The 24,913-nt window shown below is 49.2% G+C and overlaps 8 protein-coding genes across 8 annotated transcripts; 4 read left to right on the forward strand and 4 right to left on the reverse strand.

Moving 5' to 3' along the window:
- Positions 1-1,637: 1,637 nt before the first annotated feature.
- KY384_007876 (uncharacterized protein) lies at positions 1,638-3,330 on the forward strand (the record flags this gene model as incomplete). Its single annotated transcript, XM_044816365.1, has 2 exons — positions 1,638-1,853; positions 1,897-3,330. The coding sequence occupies 2 exons, from the start codon at positions 1,638-1,640 to the stop codon at positions 3,328-3,330; spliced, it is 1,650 nt and encodes a 549-aa protein (XP_044667005.1).
- A 1,694-nt stretch (positions 3,331-5,024) lies between these two features.
- Positions 5,025-6,838, forward strand: KY384_007877 (uncharacterized protein; the record flags this gene model as incomplete). The annotated part of the gene is made up of 3 exons (XM_044816366.1): positions 5,025-5,613; positions 5,665-6,665; positions 6,752-6,838. The coding sequence occupies 3 exons, from the start codon at positions 5,025-5,027 to the stop codon at positions 6,836-6,838; spliced, it is 1,677 nt and encodes a 558-aa protein (XP_044667006.1).
- Positions 6,839-8,116: 1,278 nt separating this feature from the next.
- Positions 8,117-9,154, forward strand: KY384_007878 (uncharacterized protein; the record flags this gene model as incomplete). Its single annotated transcript, XM_044816367.1, has 3 exons — positions 8,117-8,382; positions 8,433-8,875; positions 8,931-9,154. 3 exons carry the CDS (start codon positions 8,117-8,119, stop codon positions 9,152-9,154), a joined length of 933 nt encoding a protein of 310 aa, XP_044667007.1.
- A 2,691-nt stretch (positions 9,155-11,845) lies between these two features.
- CLAH10 (Aldehyde dehydrogenase) lies at positions 11,846-13,540 on the reverse strand (the record flags this gene model as incomplete). Its single annotated transcript, XM_044816368.1, has 4 exons — positions 11,846-12,287; positions 12,348-12,937; positions 12,996-13,395; positions 13,479-13,540. 4 exons carry the CDS (start codon positions 13,538-13,540, stop codon positions 11,846-11,848), a joined length of 1,494 nt encoding a protein of 497 aa, XP_044667008.1.
- Positions 13,541-14,186: 646 nt separating this feature from the next.
- On the reverse strand, positions 14,187-16,576 carry MUS23 (Double-strand break repair protein mus-23; the record flags this gene model as incomplete). Its single annotated transcript, XM_044816369.1, has 5 exons — positions 14,187-15,699; positions 15,748-16,004; positions 16,057-16,147; positions 16,202-16,484; positions 16,561-16,576. The coding sequence occupies 5 exons, from the start codon at positions 16,574-16,576 to the stop codon at positions 14,187-14,189; spliced, it is 2,160 nt and encodes a 719-aa protein (XP_044667009.1).
- A 1,243-nt stretch (positions 16,577-17,819) lies between these two features.
- KY384_007881 (uncharacterized protein) lies at positions 17,820-19,427 on the reverse strand (the record flags this gene model as incomplete). The annotated part of the gene is made up of 3 exons (XM_044816370.1): positions 17,820-18,494; positions 18,533-19,005; positions 19,403-19,427. 3 exons carry the CDS (start codon positions 19,425-19,427, stop codon positions 17,820-17,822), a joined length of 1,173 nt encoding a protein of 390 aa, XP_044667010.1.
- A 932-nt stretch (positions 19,428-20,359) lies between these two features.
- KY384_007882 (uncharacterized protein) lies at positions 20,360-22,748 on the reverse strand (the record flags this gene model as incomplete). Its single annotated transcript, XM_044816371.1, is given in 4 exon segments — positions 20,360-21,206; positions 21,575-21,899; positions 21,914-21,971; positions 22,020-22,748. 4 exon segments carry the CDS (start codon positions 22,746-22,748, stop codon positions 20,360-20,362), a joined length of 1,959 nt encoding a protein of 652 aa, XP_044667011.1.
- Positions 22,749-23,117: 369 nt separating this feature from the next.
- KY384_007883 (uncharacterized protein) lies at positions 23,118-24,458 on the forward strand (the record flags this gene model as incomplete). The annotated part of the gene is made up of 1 exon (XM_044816372.1): positions 23,118-24,458. The coding sequence occupies one exon, from the start codon at positions 23,118-23,120 to the stop codon at positions 24,456-24,458; it is 1,341 nt and encodes a 446-aa protein (XP_044667012.1).
- Positions 24,459-24,913: the final 455 nt, after the last annotated feature.

Raw genomic sequence — 24,913 nt, forward strand, 5'->3', positions numbered from 1 at the left:
CTGTCAACAGGGGTCATCAAGCTCTGCATGTATGTGTACAGCGTTGGACTTGTGAGGGGCGAAATACTTACATAAATTTAGCCTTGTCTTCTATAGAAGAATCCTCCCTGCTCAACAGCTACGAATGGTGCTTCTCACAATAAGCGCGATCGTCATATCATTCACTGTTGCGGTCATTCTTATTACAATTTTTCAATGGTGGGTGAGCAACTGGACCACTTCAACCATTTCGCTTACAATCGCAGTACGCCAATACCGAAATTCTGGGATCAGTCTCGCGCAGGCTCCTGCCTTGACATCTTCAACATACTCATGATCACGGGTTCAATCAATACTGCGCTTGACTTTGTAGTCGTCTTGTTGGTTGGTCTACTAGTGTGATTACGCGTCCTACATGACTAGCGCTAATCGCCCCTAGCCGGTTCCTCTCCTTTGGCAACTTCGGACTTCCAAGAGACAAAAGTGCCTCTTGACGTTTGTCTTTCTCATTGCAAGCTTGTGAGTTGTCTATTGCTTCCGGAAGGCGGGATCCCGCTCTCCACAAATTTCAATTGGCTAAGAAGATTCTTCTGCAGCGTATGTGTAGTGAGCATTCTTAGACTCGCTGTCTACACGAAGAAGTACAATGGCACTGATATAACCTGGCATTCGGCCGATGTCACCCTTTGGTCGGCTACAGAGCCGTGTGCGGGTGTTATGTGTGCCTGCATCCCGTCGCTCCGCCCGCTGATTACCTCGATTCTTCGCGCCGTACATGTCAAGCTCCCTACGTTCCATCGTTCATTCAGCAGCATAGCACGCCGGCCTTCAAGTGCCTCGTCTCATCTCCTCTGGATTATGGAAGCAAAGGAGAGGGCTAACAGCGATGCGGAGTGTCAGCTACCCCAAAATACGCTGCAAAATGTTCCAAGTGCAATTGATCGGATGCACTCACGAAAAGCGTATGCGGGCAAACGGCCCGAACATGGCTTTAACGTTGCTGAGATTGAGGTGCCGTATGGGGCTATCAATGTGAAGACGGAGATCAGATGGAGCGTGCAGGATAGATTTGAGTACGACTATCGAGTCTTCTAGTGCTTGGTTTGAATAAGGGGAGTCAAGGATTAGGAAGCGAGCCGAAAAGTTGCAATGAATGATGTTACGCGCGGTAGACGACACGGATACCCTGATAGTAAATAGCAAGTGGGGAGTTGTACGGAAGAGAATGCATCGGGCATGTTCGGACGATTACCGCCGCATGAATGAGCAGGAACACGTCACAATATTGCACTCCGCCGGACGGAGCCTTTATCAAGTCTCAAATGACTTCGAAAGCTCGCTCCTTCCTCTTTTGCCCGCTGCTAAAATGAATAACACAGCCGTTCTTCTTCCTCCTCGAACAAGATTGATGAGCATCAGGACTCCGTAGTCCATACCTCACCTGATAGGCTGAAGCTCCTCGGGAAATACCATCGATTGGGTCGGAATCGATCTCCGCTGTACCCGGCAGCGCTAACACCCTTCGCGTGAACCTACTTTCTCATCTGACATGAAAAGTTTGCCGTCGCCTGCAACTTCGTTAACTTGAAAAACATTCGTTGGAGACTTACGATCACTTTCGACATGTACCAATGAGTTCCTGGCCTTGACGATTTGCGATGGTCGCCATCACGGAGCTGCTGACGCAGCCATGGACAATTGTTTTCCTCGTCGTTTCACTCCTTCAGATCTACCACAAGCTTACTGCCAAGTCAAAGATACCCGATGGCGTGCCATGGGTAGGCAGAGACTCCAGTAGGTGGTTCGCTGGTACGCGGGCGAGCTTGTCAAGCTTCGGAGATACCCAGCAGCTGCTCGCTCAAGGGTACCAAAAGGTACGCTTTAGTCGCATTTCAATTCTACTGACCATTCACAAAGCTTCAGTATCTTGAGAATGGCATCTCTTACTTGATGCCAAACCCTACCGGAAAGCCCGATCTCATAGTGCCTCCTTCTCAATTGCACTGGGCAATCGAGCAGCCAGACGATGTCCTAAGTGCTGCCGCCTTTCATTACGACATACTGGGGGAAGACTATGCTTTCAGCCATCCAAAGATCTTGCGAGATCCTTATCACGAGCATACTATCCATAAGTATCTTCCGAGGCGACTTCCTGGCTTCATTCCGGATATTCAAGATGAAGTAGCCGCCGCCTTTGACAAATCCTGGGGCACAGACGAGGGGAACTGGAAGGAGATCTCAGTTTTTGATGCAAACCTGTTCATGATCTCGCGTGTTGTGAATCGTATGATCATTGGACATCCACTTTGTCGAAACGAGGAGTTTCTCTCGAATATGCGATCATATTCAATGGGCATTCAGATGATCAGTATGATCATTACCTACACGCCTAAACTGCTCAAGCCTTTAGTGGGAAGACTCGCTGCACTACGTGCAAAGGCTTACTACAACGCGATGGCGAAATTCATTATCCCGATCGTGACGGAGAGACTAGCCAATCTCGAGAAGAAAGAACAGGATCCAGCTTTTGATTGGGAACCACCCAATGATTTCATTTCTTGGCACATTGCTGGGGCAAAGGCTGACGGCCGCCACGATGAGCTGACAGTGAACATGCTGTCTCGACGAATCATGCCCATTGAATTTGCATCCATACATACGACAACCATCGCAGTCACGCATTGCATGTTTGATCTTCTTTCGTCAGAAGATTGCTCCACCTTTCTTGAGGGAATTCGTGAACAGTCGACTTCTCTGTTATCGAGCAACGATGGCCAGTGGGCAAAAGCGAATCTAGCGCACGCAAGTCGAGCCGACTCAGCCTTTCGCGAGAGCCTACGCATCAGTAGCTTTATGACACGTAGTGTTGCAAGAAAGGTTGTGTCAAAGCAGGGACTTCAAAATCCTGCTGAAGGCTGGACCGCTCCCTATGGCACAATCATGAGCTTCGATCTGTATGACGTTCATCGTGACCCCAGGTTCTACCCACAGCCAAATATCTATGACGCTTTTCGTTTCTCACGGCAAAGTGAAATCCAAGCGAACGCGAGTGCTAATGGTTCTACGGGCCAAGGTGAAGCTAAGGAAGGCTCACGACCTGAACGGAAGAATCTCGGCCTGATCACACTTTCCGACACATTTCTGACTTTTGGTCTTGGAAGGCACGCTTGTCCAGGAAGATTCTTTATTTCTGCAGAAGCCAAGATTATGCTAGCTTACATGGTCATGAACTATGAAATTAAGACCTTCCCAACCAGGCCTGCGGATCGGCATCTGAGCTCAATCATCTTACCGTCTTCGACTGCAAAAATTCGAGTCCGCAGGAGAGCAGGCACTGGCAAGGCTCACTGATGGATGCGTTCTCACCTTGGCCGACATTAGTAAGGCATCTGCCCTATCAAATTCGTTCGCTACTACGACCAACATCAGCAGCTGTATGATCGCTCTGAGAAAATCCTCCGCTCCATTGTTGGTATTGTATCAGCGTTCACGAAAATCGCTAGAAGCTGCTTCATGTTACGGTTGACATTTATTCCTCCTTGCAGCTTTCCGCAGTGGTAAACCTTTCTTCCTCTCAAAGGCACAAGGAGGTCTCGTCTGATAACGAATAGGCCAGTATAGCAACCGCGTTCCAACAGTCAGTCTAGGGATGAGGAACTTTAGCGTGACAGTGCCGACCACCGAAGCATGCATGAAAGGTTCAGACAAACAAGACTCTTCGCTTTCTTCTTGTTTAGACTTTATTTGTCGCCCATTTACTACCTTCAGGTCAAAATATGGAAACAGACCATACTTCGCAACGACAGCACAGCTTCTTCAAACATTCTACTATTTTGAATGATTGCCGCATGTAAGATAGCCCTTGCATTTACAAAACTTATCTGCTACGTCACTGTTGTGTTCATGTTGTACCTCCACGCATGGTTTAGCAAAGTACGCAACGTATACTATACCCTAGCATAGCTTGACATCAATTTTTCGCGATTGCCTGGCCTAGAAAAAATAAACCCCTGTTTGTCCATATATCCTTTGCATCAACTGGTACCTCGCCTGTGTGAGTCACATCCTTTTCAGCCAGGTAAAATCCTAAACATATCATGAGAATCTTGTTGTCAATTTCAATGTCTGTTCGCAATCTCATTAGCAAAGATACAGAGATAGCGCGGTTGGAGAGGCCATCTACCTCTCTATCCTCCGCGCTAAGGTGACATAAAAGATCGGAGATCTATCAGAAGACTGCGGATCTAAGAATACACCATGTTTCATGTGAGCTCTGGGAGCAGAGTTCTATCACCTCGGACATGCCCATTACCGTCGGGAAGAACCCATAAAGTGGGTACCATGTACTTCCGGTTGATAGGGAAATATCTACAAGCGCTCGTCACAGCCGCCGTTCGCCAAAGAACCGGGTCAAAATCTCACCATCTAACGTCTAGATCGGTTGATCACCCGCATGGTAGTCTTGCAGACCCCCACCCATCCCACGAACTGTCTTTCCCTCCCGTTGCTACCAATGGTACTCGCAAGCCAAGCACTCATTGATGCGCCAAGATCTTTAGACAGACGATGTAGGCCCTTTGATCCAGCCACAATGCATGCCCCTTTCTGGAAACTTTTCTCATTGGGCCAATACAGAGACTACCATGCGGCTATCCGGCAGTTCCTTCAGCTATCATACTAGTACCTCAACTTCACCCAACACACCAGGCCAGCAGCTTGATAAGGACTTGAAACAAAATCGGGCGATGCAAGAAGCATGATAGTACGAGTCGCACGCGCGAATGAGCAGCAAACACCAATCAGGATACGTACCGTCCTGGGATGGGTCCCTTCGACAGTTTCTTCCCGTTGTTCTCCGTTCTTTTTACGCATGAGCTATATTCTCACGATATCAGCTATCGCAATAACCTGAAACGACTGACCCTACATGAGATCGCAGCATCGTCTTACTGCAATGGTATACAAAGCGTGGTTCCCCGGGAGGGAATGTCTCACAAACGATTGTAAATTGAGCTTCGTACTTCTCTCGGTCGTGCCACCGCGCAATGTTCGTGACAAGTGCCTTCGTCAAATGCTGTTTATTCACAATACTCGTCGGGCAATTCAGCTTAGCTTGGCCAACTCAAAGCGGTCTGTTCGATTTCCCGAGGCGTACATTCTCACCACATGCCATACAGCTCTCTCGAGTCCAATATGAACAGGCAGAACTTGTTGATAGATCAGCGACTAATGGAACACAAGACGCCCCTGTAGTTGCCGGCAGTGAGCAGACGCAGAATCCTAACAGCACCCCAGCAAACACAGGCAATGGGACAAGCAGTGGATTTGATCCTGCGCCGGGTTTTATACCAAATGATCCCACCGTGAGCGCGGCAACCAACTGCACAGATCTGACTAGTCATCGGGACAATAAATGCTGGGAGGAGCTGCAATTGACCAGCTGGACGAACAAGTGGATCGCGACCAATTCTGCCAAGTGTTTAGGAGGAGAGACGTTTGCTTCCTGTTTCCTGAGGTTGCAGGGCTTCGGGGGGCTGGATTGTGATGGTATAAAGATCGACGCTTGCGTACCGCCCCAAGCCAACATGTCTCTTATACAGCCTGAGGTGTACTACGTGGCTTACAACATCTACGGTTTGCGCTTTGACACCCATCCCCAATAAGCTCTCACTGACCCTCGTATAGCCATCAATCAATTCTTTGTGTCATGGTGGACCGCTGTAGGCAACGCTGGAACACTTGCGGGCCTGAACGTGGACGAAATAGTGCAACTTGTTCATGTCCCCGACAACACTAACTTGATCATGGACGATATCCTTATCGCCCTTACCGGCATCTTCACTGTCGCTCCAGTCGCCACCGCCGCACTCCGTACGAGTCTTGAGAGCATAAGTGTCGCGACTAGGTACCTGACCTCCATGCAAGTCATCGAAGGTGCCCTCTTTGGATATCCTCAAATTGGGCGGTATCTCTTCCCCGCTGAAGGCGCTGATGCGACATTCATCCAGATCGCTGATCTCAAAACGCAACTCGTCGGCATCTTGCAGAAGGTGCAGGACAATCTCAACTTGACTCTCGTCGACACTATGACAGACGTCAACCAATTCCTTGCCTTTGCTTCACAGGGCAATTTCACCTACTCAGCTCCTTCCTTACCTGACCAAGCAAACTATCTTCTCTACGGCTTCAATACCTACATCGTCTCGGCCGCGCTCGCAGGCAACGACATTCACGCCGTCCTAGCAATAGACACTGACCCGCACCAGCTAGCCACCAATGGCACGAAACTCAATTACGACATCGATTGCAAGAACGGCTACAATGAAGTCGGCGTCTGCGATCAATGGTGGTACGACAACGAAACTAACATCGCGTACGGCCTTGACGATTACCGGCATATGAACCGCGACTGGTACGATACGCTCACCGCTCTACTCTCTAATTACACCACCGGGGAACTTCTCTTCACCTCTGCTTTTGCATGCAACACGCAAGGCGGCTACGGGGCGCCGGTGAACGTGACGGTGAACTCTGCCGGCGTCAACACAGCGTGTTTGAGCCAATTGCAGACGCTGAGGTGGGATAAGACTTGCACGCAGCAGAAAGTGGGGACTACCTGTGAGTTCCTGGACGGGCCAAGCCAGAACGGATGGATGAGTGCATGTGGGAGTCACAGTTTCTTTAGTGTAATGGATACTCCGAAGTATTGCGTTCCGAGCACGTATTTGGGGCCGTTGTTGACAGCTAGGCTGAGCAACAGTGAGTTGAGCAGGGATATGTGATCGGTTCAACTGCAGATGCATGGGGAGGATCAAGACCACAGCAGCATGTTTTGAGCGAGAACATTATGAGCATATGAAGCATTAGCATACCTGCATAGATCGATGTGAGATTTCACTCAAAGAGTGCCAAACTATCCAGTGTGAGCTGGTACAAGGAGTCTCATTGCCAAGCCGAGCCCAGCGTGTCGGTCATAAGGCAAGTCTATTGCCGCCCTCCTCTTTCGCCACGCGCTTCCAATCATCAGATCCCATCTGATGTTTGTTTCCATGTCTCACAAGGTACTGCATCTCTGACAGGTAGCGACAGGTAGCGAGCGATGTTTTGACTTTTCAGGGTCTCAAATACCGTCTCTAAGTAGCCTCCGCCGTAGGTCCGGCGATGACCTGAGTACTGATCAGTACTGGTAGTGCACGGAACGGAATTGTTACTACTCAATAGAGAGAGAGAGCTTTCTGACTGACGTCAAGATAGTATTCGGCAGATCTGAATCCGCCCTTGGTCAAGCCTGGCCCGTTTGGGGGGTTGCCTAGACCGAACGGGCTAGATGCTTGAGGGGAACGTCCTCATCTAGCTTAGCGACCGCTTCTTAGGGTCTTTGGCGTGGAAATAATGGTCTCCCGCAAAAGCTTGTAAACATCAACCTCATCGACGTTCGTGTCGTTTCTCCACGGTGTGGCTAATCGCCTGCGTCCCTCCATTATGCCGAGTCGCCACCAAGCTCACACCTCTGCAGTATCGTTGCCCTTACTCATGCAGGTGCCCTATTGTGTGTTAGCTTTGCATTGGCCCGTAAACCCTACTTACTGTCTTTACACTTGCGAGAAGATCACCAGGTATGCAAGGAACAGCCCAAGCGTTCAGGCAATGACGTGAACTCGGTTACTGACGCCCTTGTCTGTGGTGTCTTTAACTGGAGCTCATCTCCCCCGATGTAGGTACCTTGTTCTATCAGTCTCGACCTTGCTCGATCTCTTACCCCGTTTTTCCTTTCCCTGAAGACCACTCCAATAATGCGCTTCATTACCCCTTGCGCCTCTGGCGCTGCTCATTTCCTTAGCAGCTGCCAAAGACTGCATTAACCAGACAGTCGCTGTGACGATTTCCGCCCGTCAAGGGGTATTCAATATCGACGTTCCACAAAACAGTTTGGATGCTACGATTCTGATCCAGAATATCACGCAACAAGGTCGCAACTTCACTGAAGCCGCACTCACGACCTATCAAACAGTCTCAGGAACGTACAATATCAGCACGCAATTTTGCCAGCCAAATCCAGCTCCTGAAAACCCAACGGTGCAAGTATTGACACATGGTATCGCGTTCGATAAGACGTAAGTGGTGATGTTCTAGAACAATGCTCGATTCGTCTGACCAGTACTTCAGTTACTGGGATAGCCCCTACAACAACTTCAACTATAGCTATGTGAACACTGCCGTCGATCAATACAAGTATAGCACTCTCGCGATAGATCGTCTTGGAATCGGCAACTCTTCTCATGGAGAGCCGTTGAACGAAATTCAAGCTCCAATTGAGATTGCAGCAATAGCGGCGCTTACGAAAATGCTTCGGGACGGTACGTTCCCGGGGGTCAAGCAGATCAAGAAGGTCGTTCATATCGGGTAAGAACATATCTAGCTTCATGTTGCGAAACGCCCGCTAATGAACGTAGTCATTCGTTCGGCTCCGGTCAGACATACAATCTTGTCAACATGGACCCTTCATCATCTGATGGAATCGTTCTTACTGGCTTCTCCGGCAACGGGAGCTTCGTACCTGTCTTTGGGGCTGGAGCCAACTTCGTCCAGGCCAACGACAATCAGCCTTTTCGTCTCGGCAGCAAGATCATGGGTTATTCAAGCGTGACCAACGCATACGGTGCACTCGACTACGACGCTGCTCTGCCGACTCCGCTCAACTATCCTAACGGTTACCTTGCAAATGCAAATATCAATTCGAATCAATACAACTTCTTCCTGCCGAAGTTCTTTGATCTTGGAGCCCTCGTGGCAGGAGAGCAAACGAAGCAGCCCGTGACCCCTGGAGAGCTACTTACTTTGGGGAGCGTACCGATGATGAATGCATACGCAGGACCTGTCCTTGTCATCACTGGCCGTAAGTTCTCTGTCATGCTTAGCAATGACACTTCGCTAATCGTTGTGCCTCGCAGAAAACGATGTCCCATTCTGCGGCGGTAATTGCCTCGCGACAGGTGACCCAATGCTAGCATCCATTCCTGCAGCTGTCAAGAAGTCGTTCCCGAACGCGGGTGACAATTTTGAAGCCTATATTCAACCAAATACTGGCCATGGGTTGAACTTCCACTACAATCAGACAGGTACTTACGATGTCATCAATTGTTTCTTGAATGGAAAGGGCCTGGCATCTTCCTGAAGATGAGTGTGGTCACGAATCTACTTGTAATGACATTGGCTTATATTTCGGTTGGAAAAGCCATGTAGTAGTAATGTTAATGATGTCTGCCCCCTTGGCAAGGTATCTACCACGGCGGGCCTTAATGAATGCAAGTTGAATGGTTCTGTACATACTTTGTAAATACCATATTCAGAGATTCTATGATTTCACTCGACCGTCATTGCTAGACTTGTTATTCCCCAGCATGTGCCAATCTTTCCATTACGGCGGTCGTGAATCTGATATATCTACGGTGAACGGATCAGTCGATCACGCAGTAATTGGGTCTTTCCGCCAAAGATTTGTATACATCCTGTCAAGAGCAATGGCTTGCGCAAGCAAAGAGAGCAGATTGACTCGTCCTGAGCACAAGTCGTTGCAGGCCTAACGTAGGTTTCGAGATCGAACATGCATGCTGGGAAGCTCCTACCAGGTCTCCATCACACGGCCATGAACCACAGCTGCCGTACGGATCTATCCTCAGATCACCGAGCGTGACAGCTCGCTTGGCCATGACCAGCATTCTCAAGTCTCCTCCATTGCGATTATCTTGCATTCGAAAATGCAGAAGCAACGTTTCCGGGCGATGCAAGACTCATGCAAGAGAACTACCCCCGAAAATGAATCCCCACGAACTCCCCGATTCGGCTGTCAGCACGAAAACCCAACAGGCACGCATCGCCTTTCCCGAATGATCCTCATGCGCAGCCACGTTCATGAATCATGATCTCATGTTGCATCCCTCTGCCTGACACCATCATGACTTCTGTCTCAATAGCCTCACCAGCAACTTCACCTTCACCAACCTCGCCGTCCCTCTACTTCAATGCCCACCTGTCCCTTTTCATACCCCGGTCCTTCCTCAAATTACCCTCTCCTCCCCTCTGACTTCATCTAATGCCATCAAAATGCAGCTACCCTCAACCCTCTCCTCTTCCTCAACGAACCAGTCATCAACCCGCAAACTCATCCGCCGCAACCACAACCACCACCGCCGGCTCTCCACCCCCTCCTACCCCCACCCCTCACACAATCCCCGCCGCTCACGAATTCACAGCCTAGGCGACACCGCCCTCTGGCTGTCTGGCACGCTCCTCTGCTTCGGCATCCCCTCCACGCCTCGCGGGTCCCTTACCCCTACCCCCCATTCCCACACTCAAACCCAGAGCCAGACCCAGAGTACAACATCCTCCGCCTCGGGCTCAGGTTATGAGGAAAGAGAGGGGTACATCGACGCCGAACTCCGCAAATCCCGGCGAGAAACCATGATCACGCCCCCTCCCCCGGCCCCTTCCCCTCCCGTGGTAGCCTTCCGCAGCGTGCGGTGGGAAGACGAACTAGCCCTAGGTTTCAGGGACGAGGAAGAAGAGGATATGGTGACCCTGCACACGGAATCAGAGAGGGACGTGGGGGTACATAGTGCGTATGGTGGGTGGAAGGCTGTCTCGGAGCGGCTGAGCTGGGAGTGGGAGGAGGAGTTGAGGAGGAGGCGGAGGGAGACGGAGACGGTGGGGGAGGGAGGAATAGGGGCTGGGTGGTGGTTTGGCGGGAAGAATGATCCGTGGGCTTTGCTACCTATGGCGGAGATGGGGAGTTTGGGGATGAGTGGTGTGGGTTAGGGTAGGGTAGGAGGAAGGATTATTGGATTAGAGGAGGGCAGGGGGTAGTTTTGGAGGTTGCTAGCCTCTGCCAGAAGATACGGCACCGGTACCGAGTTTTGTCTGGAAACTGAAAGACGGAGGGAGTGAGACTCCTCTGAACTCATAAAGATTCACATACTCTGGATCTTGGGGCACGATAATGAATCGGAGACACCGTTTCCCCCAGAAAGACATTCACAGAGAAAGCAGTCATCAACACCGAATCCCCCGATTCCAGCCGGCCTCTCAGAGCTACTCATCTATCGATGGTACCCGGAGCGCGCTCCAATTCCTATAATAATCATGCTCAAAACCGCAAAACTCTCAACACGCCCGACAAGGTCTTCGCAAATACTCCACTAAATACACCATCACTTGTGCATGTGGGCACGTGAAAGCGTCATGGCATACATTCCTCACCACAACACTCACGCTGAGCCTTACCTTCAGCAACTATGAGTCTCCCATTGAATCAGCTGCGGGGCGGGGCTTGACCTGATCTAGAAATCTCAAGAACCCGAAGTCGACACGGCTAAGGAGGGGATTTATACCTGTGCAGCAGGGCCAACTGAAGGTTTGGACCGTGGGTTCGGGTGGGGCTGGTGATTGAAAAGACGTTCCTTCACTGAGGTAGCCTCTTCGAGGTTTCCTGAGCTCTTTGCGTTGGCAATCGGGAGGCGTCGCGGAAAACTTATACATTTAGATGGTCCTAGAGCTTTCTGTTCAGACATCACGCAGATGTGACTGCTTTGATAATGGGGAAAGAGGGGGAGATCGTACAACGATTTGCAGCATCTGGAATGAACTTAGTACATGGACTGCGAAATTATAAAAGCAATCGTGCAGTGTATGTCAGATATTCATTGCAAGTGACTATATTTGCAATGACTGCCAACACCCATCACACCCGCCTCTCCTACTTATCAGACTCGCGAAAATCAACCCCATTTTTAGTTTTACAATCTGTACGCACAAGTATTCCTTCTCAGATCATCACGCATCATGCCGTACCACGACCCCATGAGCCCACCTATCCGAATAGCGCCCCACCCAGCCTTATACTCACAGTCTTCGTCTGCGTATAATTCGCCAGCGCGGCCTCCCCAAGCTCTCTCCCAATCCCACTCTCCTTGTACCCACCAAACGGCAACTGATGATGCAGCAGATTATACGCATTCACCCAAACCGTGCCGGCCCTCAACTCATTGCTGACTCTGATCGCCGTATTCAGATTCTGGGTGTGCACAGCGGCGGCCAAGCCGTATGTGGTCGAGTTCCCGACGCGGATGGCGTCCTCTTCGGTCTTGAATTTGGCGATCGAGCAGACGGGGCCGAAGATCTCTTCTTGCATGATCTTCATGTCTTCCGAGACGTTCGAGAAGATGGTCGGTTGGATGAAGTAGCCCTTATCGCCTTGGCGTTCGCCGCCGATTTCGACTTTGGCGCCTTCCTTGCGGCCGGCATCGATGTAGCTGTTTCTTATGTCAGCAAATGATTTCGTTGGAATTGGATGAGAAGATGACAATGCTTACCCCATGATCCGGTCGAATTGTAATTGTGACACCTGCGGGCCCTGGAATGTGTCTGAGGCGAAGGGATCGCCGACCTTGTTCGCTGCTGCGCGCTTCTTGAATGCCTCGATGAACTTGTCGTAGATACCTTCCTGGACGTAAATGCGCGAGCCGGCGCAGCAGCATTGTCCGTGGTTGAAGTAGATGCCGAAGTTGACCCATGAGATGGCGTCCTCGATGTTTGCATCATCGAAGACGATGTTTGGACTCTTGCCTCCGAGTTCGAGAGTCACCTTCTTCAAGTTGGATCCAGCGGCAGCCTTCATAATTTGTCGGCCAACAACGGTGGAGCCTGTGAAGGCGACCTTGTCGATATCCATATGGGCGGAAATAGCGGCGCCGGCGGTCTTACCAAAGCCAGAGATGACGTTGATGACGCCTGGTGGGAAGCCAGCTTCTTTGACGAGCTTGGCGGCGTAGAGTGCGCCGAGCGGTGTCTGTTCAGCTGATTTGAGCACGACAGTGTTACCGGTGGCGACGACGGGGCCGATCTTCCACGCCCACATGAGTAAGGGGAAGTTCCAGGGGATGATCTGGCCGCACACGCCAATCTGCAAGGAAAACCATCAGTCCAACGCTCCGAGCATGAGGACAGAGATAACGACTTACCGGCTCTTGTCTTGTGTAACTGAAGGTTTCGGAGTTGGTATCGATGACTTTGCCTGTGATCTTGTCCGCCCAGCCACCATAGTATCTTAAGCAGCCGGCACACATGCCAATATCAACCTTAGCCATGGCGAAGGCCTTGCCATTGTCCAGTGATTCGATGGCTGCAAGAAGGTCGAGATTCTGGTCAAAGAGGTCTGCCAGTTTAAAGAGGTATTTGCTTCGCTGTTCCGGTGTGACTTTTCGCCATTCTCCTTCGAAGGCTTTGCGAGCGGCCGAGACAGCGACGTCAACATCTTTCTCTGTGGCTTCATGGACGGCCACGATCGGTTTTTCGGTGGAGGGGTTGATTGATTCGAAGGTCTTGCCCTCTACACCTTTGGTAAATTCACCATTGATGAATCTGAATCATACTAATTAGTTTTCCGCCACTCTTCGAGGATATGACCATGCTGTAAGTCCTAGGGCACAAGTAGGCAAACTTACAGTCCAGTGGGCTGCTCGTATTTGCCCGTTTGCGGGGTCTCGAGAGTGGTAGACAGAGACATGATGGGTGTATTTTGTTAAAGTTGATGGTTGTATATTCACGCAGGTGTGGTCTTTCTGTTCGTGGTATCGTGAAATGATGTAAACACGAAGCAATTGAGGGTGGTTTTAAAAGGTGGTGTCGCCTCCGCATCTATTTACTTGTGCTGCGTCATAGCTTGTGGGTGCAGCCCGATGGGGGAAGTGTGGTGGGGATCGAATGCGGGGTGCTTTCGCCTTCCGCCCGTACCGCAAAGAAGTCCAACGGTACACAGCGTGTAGGTACCCGTGTACATCAACCTGTTCCCCCGCCAGAGAAGCCTATATCAAATTCAAAGCTTCCAGACTTGATACCCCTCCACAGAGGCATCACCGTGCGAAAGGAGATGCCTTCTTGGGATACCTGCAACTGCGCTAGAGCATGCTTGATGTATCAGGTACCAAAGAGCGAAGGGTACCTGTTGTAAGCTCACTTGCACCGAAAGGACGGACGAACGAACGAACGAGTATGAGCCATGGGAATAGTAATCATCTTCTCGTGGAGGAAAACGGCCGTTAGCCTATTCATCTGTCCCCTGCTATGCATCCGCCAGCGCCATGCAAAAACCGCAGACAATCATATAGCCGAAAGCCTCTACACTCACATTGCCTCACCTTCGTAGCCAACACCTACCTCCCACTTCGTGTCGAACGTGCAGTTACTGGAGGCTCAAATGCCTCGTCGTCATCCGATATCTCATCGCCGCTGATCTCTGCCTTGACCTGCGTTTGTGACTTCATCGCCTGTGTGAAGGAAAGCTGCGACTGACGACCTGGCTGGCTCTTTGCAGCGCGAGCCGGCATCCTGGCTGGTGCTTTCGCTGCTGCTTTCTTGGCCGGCGCAGCAGCCGCCTTCCTGCCTCCCCGTTTCGGGGCGGGCTCAGGTATGAAGAGTTGGCTCTCGCTTTCATCCTCGTCATTCCCGGAGCCATCGAACATGACTACGTCCTCTTCGTCATCTTCGTCGCTCTCTACCACCTGCTTCTTGCTCCTCGAGTTCTTTGCAGGAGCTTTCTTTGCCGGCGCCGCCTTCTTAGGGGCTGCCGCTTGTCGTCCACGGGTTTTAGGGGCAACTTTGGGGAGAGTGACATCTGAATCCATTTCTGCTTCATGGTCGGACCGGTTGAGAGACATTGGGTTATCATGCCAGTCACCGTTCAAATCAGAGTCCCAATCATCCGGCCGTGGCTTCCATTTGGCTCGTTTCGGCTTCGTAGCAAGTCCCTTGGCGAAGAGCTCTTCAAGATGAGATTTACCTTGCTCCATTGCATCGAGCAATGCGTCTTCGTCTACGTGATCCATCTGTAGCAATAGTTCAACTTGCTTTGACAAATTTTCCACTAAGAACTGCTCCATCGCGTGCTTGTCGTCTTTGTCTACAAATTGGCTGACTGCGTCGCCAAACAAGTTTTGCGGTAATATCGTCAGTGATTGTGCGGCCAGAAACTCTTTCACCAATTTTTCAATCTTCACGGAGTCGAGGGCGGATGACTCTAATAAGTTGTCTTCTGGTAATTCCGCTTCACCGTTTGCTGTTGCCTTCTTCCTGCCACCTGCTTTCCTACGATGGAATTGCACGACATCTGACGTGTTGGCAACTTTGTTGACAAAGCGATTGGAGAAACGCTGCGGGTTCTCGCAGTCAAAGTTGCCACCTTCCGGCGCGGAGTACTCAACTCGTAATCTAATTAGAGGTAACGGAGGCTCATGCTCATCATCACGCTCTCCCGAGTCTTGGGCATCCTCCCACTCCTGGTTTGCTTCATCGATCATCACATTGACAATGCCTTCAAGGAAGCGAGTTAGCTCAGTTCGATTGTTGGCTTTCTTTGCCAACTTCATAGCTTCCTTTTCTTCGGATAAGACAATCTCCTTCATCACGAAAGGCCTTACCGACTTGAGCCTTATCGGTTCTGACTTGAACTCTTTGCCTGTAACGGTCAGTATTGCGACCTTCTTAGGCACCGCTTCTCCTGGCATCAGGGATGTTGCGACCGACGATCCAGGTTGCATGACGTGGAAGTTCGTTTCCGGGTTGTACGTTGGGTCGATGAGACATTCGTGTTCATGACCCCATACGACAAGATCCATGAAGTCTGGAAGAAAATTCTCTGGAAGGTATCCCGTATCTGTATACGCGTGACTATTAAGTGTAAGCTAAGACCTAGAGAGATGTGGTGCAACGGCGTACTGGTTCTGGTGAACGCTCATGAGGTTGAACCAATCCTGCTTTTGTGTTCCTGGCTGAAAGAATTTGACTTTGCCATCTCGAAATGTCCTGAACATACGCTCGTCTCTGATGTTGCTCATTCCGTACAAGGCAAGCTTGGTTCGACCTTTCTGTAATAACACTGGTTTGATCTGCACATTATCGGATTCAGGGGTACGCCCGTAGTAATTGAGAAGTCCAGCTGTTTGTAGTATATCAAGAGCTGCAAGATGACCTTCCTAAAATTAGTCAGATAGTTGTTGCTCTGCTTCCTGGATTTTGTGTACTAACCCCTGACGGATCATCGTGATTGCCATGTATCGAGAACACAGGAATAGCTACATTGATGTCTGGATCTTCATAGTTGACATAGTTGAAAGCACTGCATCTCGCTTAGCATATGGGTTTTCTATTATTCAGAGAAGGCCCTCCTTACCCTTGAAACACCTCGCTATTGTCACTCAACATCTCCAACTCACAGGGTTTGTCTCCGTAGCAATTCATTCTAAGCGAGCGCATGACGTTGAACATAGACTTTCTAGAGGGCTTATTGTCATGAAAAAGGTCTCCCGCGAGCAGTACCATGTCCACATCCCTGGCTTTCGCGAGGCACATAATCTCATGGAAGCTTCGCCAGCTGTCTTCGCCTCGGATGGCATCTCGCTCGGCGTAGCCGACATGGTTGTCAGTGGCGACGAGGACACGTATCGTGTCAGCAGCTGTATTTCTTTAGTATGCATTCCACAGATTTGCCTTATCCTCAGACAAGTAGAGTCTGAATTAAAAGCTTCTTACCTGTTAAGCCCGGCATGTTGGGCCCTTCTCCTCCGCACTATCTGTCTGGCAAACTTTGGGTCAAATACTGATAAGAGGTCGATGGGGAAGAATTTCGAGCGATTCTTAATAACATCATCCCGCGCGGCACTACATTACAACACTTGTGCATGTAACGAAGTGCAAGTGTAAAGAATGGCAAACGCGGTGCGCGAAAGAGGCAAAGCCTCAGGGCTTCCTATTCGTCCAATCTTCTGATTGGCTGCGCCCAACATCAACTCCTCGACTTTGCTATAATTTGCTCGGGGCCATTGTGTCTTTCAGCAATGAAGCCAACACAGGTCCTGCTGGCACGCTCAGTGTGGAAAGGTATGCTAGTGTTCCCCTCATCCTGCAATGATCCATAGCTAAACACCTTCCCAGGCCCAAACATCGTACCGTAATGCGCCCAATCCTTTCCTACATCCTTCCTCTAACACAGTCACAAGTCTCCCAATCACACGCCCTGTCCCCGGCCAAAAGACCCCTCCCATCAAAACACAAGCGCGAGCTGCGACAATACTGCCGAATTTCGTGGGCCTGAAGTTCCAGGTGCACAATGGCAAAATTTATCATGATGTGACGATCACGCAGGATATGGTTGGGCATAAGCTGGGGGAGTTCAGTCCGTGAGTGACAACTCCTCACCTCCTTGGTGGAAAGTTAGGATGGACGGAATTGGGAAGGGTTTGGCGGGAGGGGAGTGAAGGTGGTTTGGCTAATGGGCGCATGTACAGGACGAGGAAACAATTCAAGGCACCGAAGACGGCCAGGAAGTGATTGAAGTGTGGAGAGCGTACAGCTTATTTGTATGCTTTAAGCAAGGATGTCTTTGGTGGTAGTATGTTGTGCGTTTTGGGAACGGGTCTGCCTGGCAGCGAGGGAGAGGATGGGGAGGCAACGGAAGACAGAAGTTGGGCCTTTCGAGCCATCTTGAGTCAATGTGTAATGACATTTGAGACTTTTGAATGGTCTTCAGTCCGCAGAGAAGCCTGTTTCTCGATCACAGACATCTTGCTCTCCTATTCTAAGGTCTCAATACTATCAAAAAAAGGCAAGATGTGGAGAGCTCGCTTCTTGAGACACCACCATTGGCCTCGCGGTGATATTCCCCGGGACAGTTTATAGGCTGTAGTATCTCTAGATCCGGACGTGATATAGAGCGAGTATCCTCTATTGGCACTATTCAAGCATCACTGACGGACAAGGATCAGTCCTTGACCACTAAGTTCATTGCACCTTCAGATGATCACAAACTCCTGCTTCGATGACATTTCCAGTCCCTCGCCGTGCATGAGCCATTCAATGTAGCACTTACCTACAAGCTTCCACTCTTCCGGGTTCTCAGTGGGTCTTAGAACGCATGGATATCTCGACCCATGAATTATGCATATTGCGTCTCCGTATTGGAGAGATCGAGGCACGGTCCCGAGTAAACGTCGATTGCTTGTGCAAATGATCTTTGAAAGCATATGTGGAAGCATAGTCGCCTCAAAAAAGCGCAACAAGATGCGCCTATTCTCACTGCACAAGGATTGGTACCAGGCCGTACCTGGTGCGCCAGCTTCAAGATCTTGCCACAGCTTAAGACCAGCCGAGATGTTTTCCACCTCGACCTCATCGCATCCAGTTATGAGACGACGCATTAAAAGCCGATCGTCAGAATTTGCGGATGCTGCGTCAGATTGTGAGGCTCCAATCAGGTCTCTGAGTTGTTGGATCCAAACCTTCATGGTTGATGTGCAAGACTCAGAGACTTCAACGCCCCAGTCAACCCCTGGAAGACCTGGATAATCAACCCCATTATCAGAGTAGTCGTCAACAATAGTGCCTGATACAATCCAAATGCTTTCACCGGCAGCCCTTTTACAGTTGATAGGAGTCTCGCCAGAGGCGGAGTACTGCGTCCCTCTCCGCTTTTCCAGGCAGTGCATTAGATTTCCCACTTGCTGACCCCAATCTGGGACCCAGGAAGGTAAATTGGAGTCTTGACGACTTCCGGTACGTTCCACACGGACGTAAACCAAGGGTTTAGGAAGAAGTCCAAGACACTGCCACACACTGCTGCCTCAGCTTGCCCGCTTCGAAGCTCGTTCATCATCATACTTTCATCCCATCCACCCTCTCTGCCGTAACCTGCCCCCGCGTACCAATTCCTGATGCAATCAAAGGCATAAGTTCCAGTACCAACAATTCTTTGTAGCCACACTTGCACGTCGGATGCGCTAGCAATGACCCTCCTCATCAAAGCAATTTGTGTTGCTTTTTCCTGCGGATCGTTGAGATTGATACATATGGATTTACTCCAGAAATATGGGGAAAATTCGGCCTCAATGAAGTTGTAAAGAACATCGTACGTCTCTCTGGAGATACCTGTCTTTCCGCCGCCGAGGCACGGTACATTGGCGAAAGACGTTGGACTGCTGTCTTGCAGAGATAAAATGGAGTATCTTTCACCTGGGTTAGACAAGTTGACCGTTTTGAAGTCACACGCAAAGGCATGATGACCGGAGATATGCCAGGAATAGTTGCAGACTCGGACCAAACGAATGTAATTATATGGCAGGGGCGAGAATTCAAAGTGCTGAACCGGGGATGAAAAACAGACCATCATTAAATTCCAGCCTCAATACCATGTAACAAAGTGGAAGAAGTTGATGCTTCGCAAAGAGATACTAGAGAAGCGGTCAAATAAAATCAAATCACAGTGTGTGGGATGACAGAGAAGTAGGAAATTTCTGGCCTTCATATCAACAGTATTTGGTGCCTACGGCGACCATCTGAAACGGAAGGTGCTACTCATGCCATTTCAACGCTCATCTACTGATTTGAGAGACATGGTCGGGCATGATTGATGGAAGATCTGGAACTTTATCAGGCGGCGATTGATGGAGCGATACCTTCCAGGTCGTTGATGGCAATATGAGAGATGCCCAAGTCATTGATAGATAGGAGATTAGGTAGTCACAGTCAAATGTAGCGTGAGTTCTGTCGGTTATTTTATTTGACTGCTGTCTTTTGTAGAAATCATTTCACATCAAGTTCCCGAAAGTGATCGCAGTAGCCTCAAAATTAATATATTGATTCAAATATGCTCCTTGGCGTACAGCTGTCATGGCTCAAGTGAAAGAAGGCCACCGAAATTTCACCACAAGCTCCGCACCCCCGCCAAAATTGCGGGAGTTCGAGGTGCCCAGTTCGAATCTTGCGGTAGCAGTCAACTCGCTCGGGTAACCAGCGAACGCATTGACCGCTCTAAGCAATGGAGATGATCGCTCGAGGGAAGCAATTCTGCAGAGGCATTTCCACCGTGAGGTGGCGGCATTGGATTACATCTGTTCTCGTTGGGGGTCGGGATTTGTGGGTGGTGCGCCAACTTTTTGCTCCCTTTCCCCAATCTTCGTTTCCGTTCTAGGTGGTCTTCCGGGGAGGAAAGCCCCAAGAGCAGTAGTACTCAACGGCCCGAAAATCCAGGCATAAATGGCCAGAATTTTTTTTGACACTCTCTTTGATCATTGAATTTGCTTCACGCAATCATTGCTCTTATTATATAAACAGATTCTGGATTTGAGATCGCGCAAGGAATATCTAGATATGCTAGCGAAATCCACACCTTCAGCCGGAGGCAGATCAGTCCATAATCATAGCAGTGCTCCGCTCAAGACACCCTTTCCGTATGCGTTAACACGCACTCAATAATCGTTTTGACACCTCTCTGAGCTCACATCCCCCTCCACTGAGTTTAGAGGGAGTATCAGTGGTCACTGCTGAATCGCATTTCTTACTCCTCGTCCATCGGCTCGACTCTGACCATGTTCGGTGCCCGAAAGCGTCGTTCCTCGTGTCCTCGTCGTGGTGCCTGGGGCTTGAACTTGGAGTCAGATCCATTTGGAGTCTCGTCGAAGCTTTGTTCGCCCCACGCGAAGACTGTATCCGTTTCGAGAACGGCAGATCGTATGAACACATTCGTTTCCCAATCCGCTGGCGTGCATGCTTTGCCGTGCCGTGGAACGATGAATTCATATCTTACCACCGATTCCTCAAACGTGACACGGATTCGATACTCGAGCTCGTGCCATTCTTCACCCTCATCATTGTGCCAGATTGGAAAAAGCCTACGCTCTTTCTCGGTCAGATAAAGATCAATGAAGCCAGCCGGAACGATATCTGTTTGAATGCTTGTCAAATGACTTGTCACTCCGATATGGAACTTCTCCTTACCGTTGCTTGGGTCTGAGACACATAGGTGGTCATGTGTTTGCGTTCTAGAGGTGAATATTATCTGTCTCATCAGCTCTACTCCCTCAGTTGGTACCAATTTCCAGCCTCCCTCCAGTACACGTGGTTTCTCATCGTATTGTAGGTCTTCATTCTTTATTAATGTCAGTCCAAGCGCTGACGTACGTGGCAGGGCTTGGAAGGGAACCTTTCTGACGAGCCATGTGATACAATCTTCAACAACTTCTGCACCATCGCAGGGATCTATGACTGTTCTTGCATTGCTCCCGTGATCTCTGGCATCATACTCTTCGTCCCAGGCGGTTCCAAGACTCTGCGACATCCTCGTTGTCTTGATGGCGTCCCTTCGTAGACTTCTAATGATTGAGCCCTTGGCAACCAATACCGGACTATTGAATATCAGCCCTCGCTCTCATTCCTAAAACGCTTTCAGGCTACTTGCTCGTTGTTGTGAGGAGTTGACACCAAAATGTCCGTGAAATGGGTTTGGAGGCACTTCCGAATATACCCATTGGAACTGGCACCTCCAACGAACAGGATTTGCTTCTTAGGCATTAGCTACCAAGTGTTTCATCCCCCGTAGATCTTCTGACCTGCAAATGTAGCCCTTCAGCTTCATAGACTTCGTTGAACTCTTCAATGTGATCTTCCAGCATTGAAATGACCTGTTCGATGACTTTTGAAAACACCTCATCGCGGACTTGACGCCTGTTACCTATCAACAAGAGAGCCTCCCCAACAGTAGGAAACCAAGAACCTTGTTATACGCGGGAGCTGCACCCGGATGTCGTGGAGTCTGATCGCAAAACGATCCTCTGAGCGCTCTTCGAAGTCTTCTCCTACATCTTCTTTTGCTCCCTCAAACTTCTTCCAGACATAGGATTTGATTTCTTCCCATAGTTCCTCTTCTGGAATGTCTTTCGCTGGGTAGCCTCGGAAGGCTTTCTCTTCTCTCCATTGCTTCAATATGGCTTTTCTCTGGCGTTTCAGGATACCTTCTACTAGGTTGACGAAATGGTAATTCAGCATACTAGAGCCATAATGACTACCTGGTGCTTGGTTAGGTACGTAGGCACTTTGTTCTTTGGAGACTCACCTGTTGGCGCTACAGCGTGAGACAACGAGCCACCTTGTATGTTGAAGCTAGCAATATCCTGAGTATGTCAGCATTATGAAAATCTTGTAGGCAGGCGTTTAAATACCCCTGTGCCTGCTCCGAGATCCAGGACAAGAGAGGACCCATGTGAAGCAGGAGTGTTTCCAAAACGGTGTTGCTCATCATATCGCATACAAAGTGCAGCAGCATCTGGTTCAGCGACAGGAAATCGAATATTTTGTAGTCCTGCATCGCTTGCTATTTTCATCATCTTGTGTCTCAGGCGAATAGACCATGCTGCAGGTACTGTGATGATTGTGTCAAGGTGAGCCGGCGATATTTGGGTTGTATCAATGAGTCTCTTAAACTCTAAGTTAATGTTCCTCATTGCGTCTTCAAGAAACAATTTCAAGTATGCAACCATGAGCTGGTCTGGAGTCCTGATACCTAGGTGCTCTGGAAGCTTGTCGATTTGGCTGATGACTTTCTTACGAATGTCCCTAGATTCATTCGATTCATCATCAAGAGCAAGCTTAATAAGAAATATTCTATCAGCTTCAGATATCTCGAGACTCTCTGAGTTCTCAATTGTCTTTTCGACCTGATTGCCCCAGATCCATCGATTCAATTTTGTTGACCAGGCGATTTCAACCTTTGTGTGATCTGAACTTGAATTATCTAGCCGAATCGCAGTGAGCAGGTTCGTATCGAAGAAGCCATTCATGAGATCTCGGTTCGACCTCGAAGGGTTGAACATGCAGACTGCTCTGCAGAATTTGGTTCCAACATCAATCCCTAGCATAGGTCGAATGGGAATTGAAGATGAAGTAGCCATAATGAAAGATTCAATGTTGGAACGAGGAAGACCTGAAATGATGAGTCTATTAACATTAGGTATCTGGGTTCTGATTGAGTTGACCAAATTATGTGAGTAGATAGCCCAGCAGAGTGGGGAGCCTCGGAAAGATGGCAGATTACAAGACTGTCGCCAACTAGTAAGACCACTCAGTGATAATGAAGTGAAAAGAAGGGAGATAGGGCAATGAGGTTTTGTCAGCCAGCCCATTAAGGACCAGCGTTAATTCACATCACATCATTCGATAGTGAACTTCTTCCTGACAATCACCTCTTCGGCCATCTTACAACTTATGATCTAACTTCAATGACTTACTGATTGGTTCGAAGGGCCCATTCTTCATTGACAATGTCTCCGCAAGGTAGACCCGTCCTATGGACCGCCAAATTGATCGCTGTTTTGCTTGACCATATCGACAAGCGGAAAGGCGATATTGACTTCTATGTGGCTGATAAAAATCGAGTAGTTGAGGAATTGACACGAGTTATCAAAGACGTGAATCAATATACAGGCCTCGAGATAACGGAAAAGCAAGTTCTAAGCAAGTGCACCAGATTGGCTAGTCAAATAGAGGACCCAGTCACAGGATCTCGACTGGACGCTTTCTTCACCAAAGGCAGAGATGCTTTCGAGGATGACTATCTTTATGAACTGAACGATAAATTGCAAACAGAACAAGAGAATGAATTAGCAACGACAAAGAAAGAGGAGCCTACAACAATCGACCTCACAACAGAGCCGAACGAGCAATCGCCCGTACCTTTCAATAACGGGCCTTATGAAAGGTCGCAAGCAATCGAGAGCTATTTAGCAAGGAGCTCCTACTCCTTCGTTGAAGATGACGACGCACTGCAAAAGCTCCAGTCAAACATGCTATCTGCGATTGAAGACGCTGCGACGGGCGTCTTGCATACGACAATCTATCCCAACGGTGTGCAGACAGTAGTCAGCGATATGAATCGTTATCCAATACTTAACGAAGCACTGTCTGTCAGCGACTTCTCCAGCCTCTGTCAGATCATATTTGGCGTTACAGCTGTTGAGAACATATCATCAATTATTGTAGGCAACCGTGTGACCAAGGGACAGTTCCTCCGAGCAGTCATCGCCGCCTTTGCGTGCGACCGCATTCTGTTTCAAGGCACGTCCATCGAACGCGATCTCTTGCAACAGTTGAGGCAAGTCAATCAGATGTCTCAGATAAAGGACGACCTATTAGCAAAAGGTAAGTGGCCGACTTTCGTTCGCCAGAAGGTGCTGATCATGTCAGTGTGCCGTCCACTGTTTGACCAAATACGGCGTGAAAGCAACCACATCCTTTTGCACGATCAGCTCCAGCCAGACATTGAGGCAACGCGACTAGTCAAGGCTTTCACGGAAAGCACGGCGGTCTTTCTAGATACCAATAAGCTTCGGAAATCCGACCAAGGAGAGAAGGAGTGGACAAGGGGTCTCCGAGCTGCATTTGCTGCCGCGATCAAGCTTAAAGCCTGTATGCTCTTGAGAGACCTGGGCGAACATGTTACGTTTCCTACTTCTGGCAATGCTTTTAATCCTCGCCAAATGAGAACCAGTGATCACTTACGTGGCTCTGAAGGCCGTCGAGTGAAGCTTGCATTCTTTCCAACTGTGCGTCGACGGGACGGACAAATTGTCCTATACAGTCTTGTTGCTCTCCGCCCCATGTAGTCACGTTACGAGACCAAGGTCATATCTTGCGGAAAGCGTTCGCGGACGGACGGGTAAAGGGGGAAATGGAGATGGGACAAAAAATGTCAATCAGGTCATATCTTGCTGAGATCGATAGGCGTCAGCTTCTTGCAGCATATTAAATTAAAGAAAGCCTCTTTTCTCACAAACATAACTCTTAAACGGAATTTTTCGAAACTAATACGAGTATTATATTGCAACTATGCGATGCGGAGCGGAATAACTAATGTCCGGGGCAGCTTATAGATCTCTATATATTAAAGGAACAACTATTAACTAATAATAACTAGTCTATATATATATAGCTTAATATACTTTATAAGTATATAACTAATTAATCTTTAGTAATTACTATTGAGCTTTATATTTATATAATAGCAATTTATTTTAATAGTAAATTAATAATAAAATATACTAGCTACTTATTACCAAGG

Source organism: Bacidia gigantensis (genome assembly GCF_019456465.1).
Source record: "Bacidia gigantensis strain McMullin 20006 chromosome Unknown contig_278, whole genome shotgun sequence".
Lineage (NCBI taxonomy): Eukaryota > Fungi > Ascomycota > Lecanoromycetes > Lecanorales > Ramalinaceae > Bacidia > Bacidia gigantensis.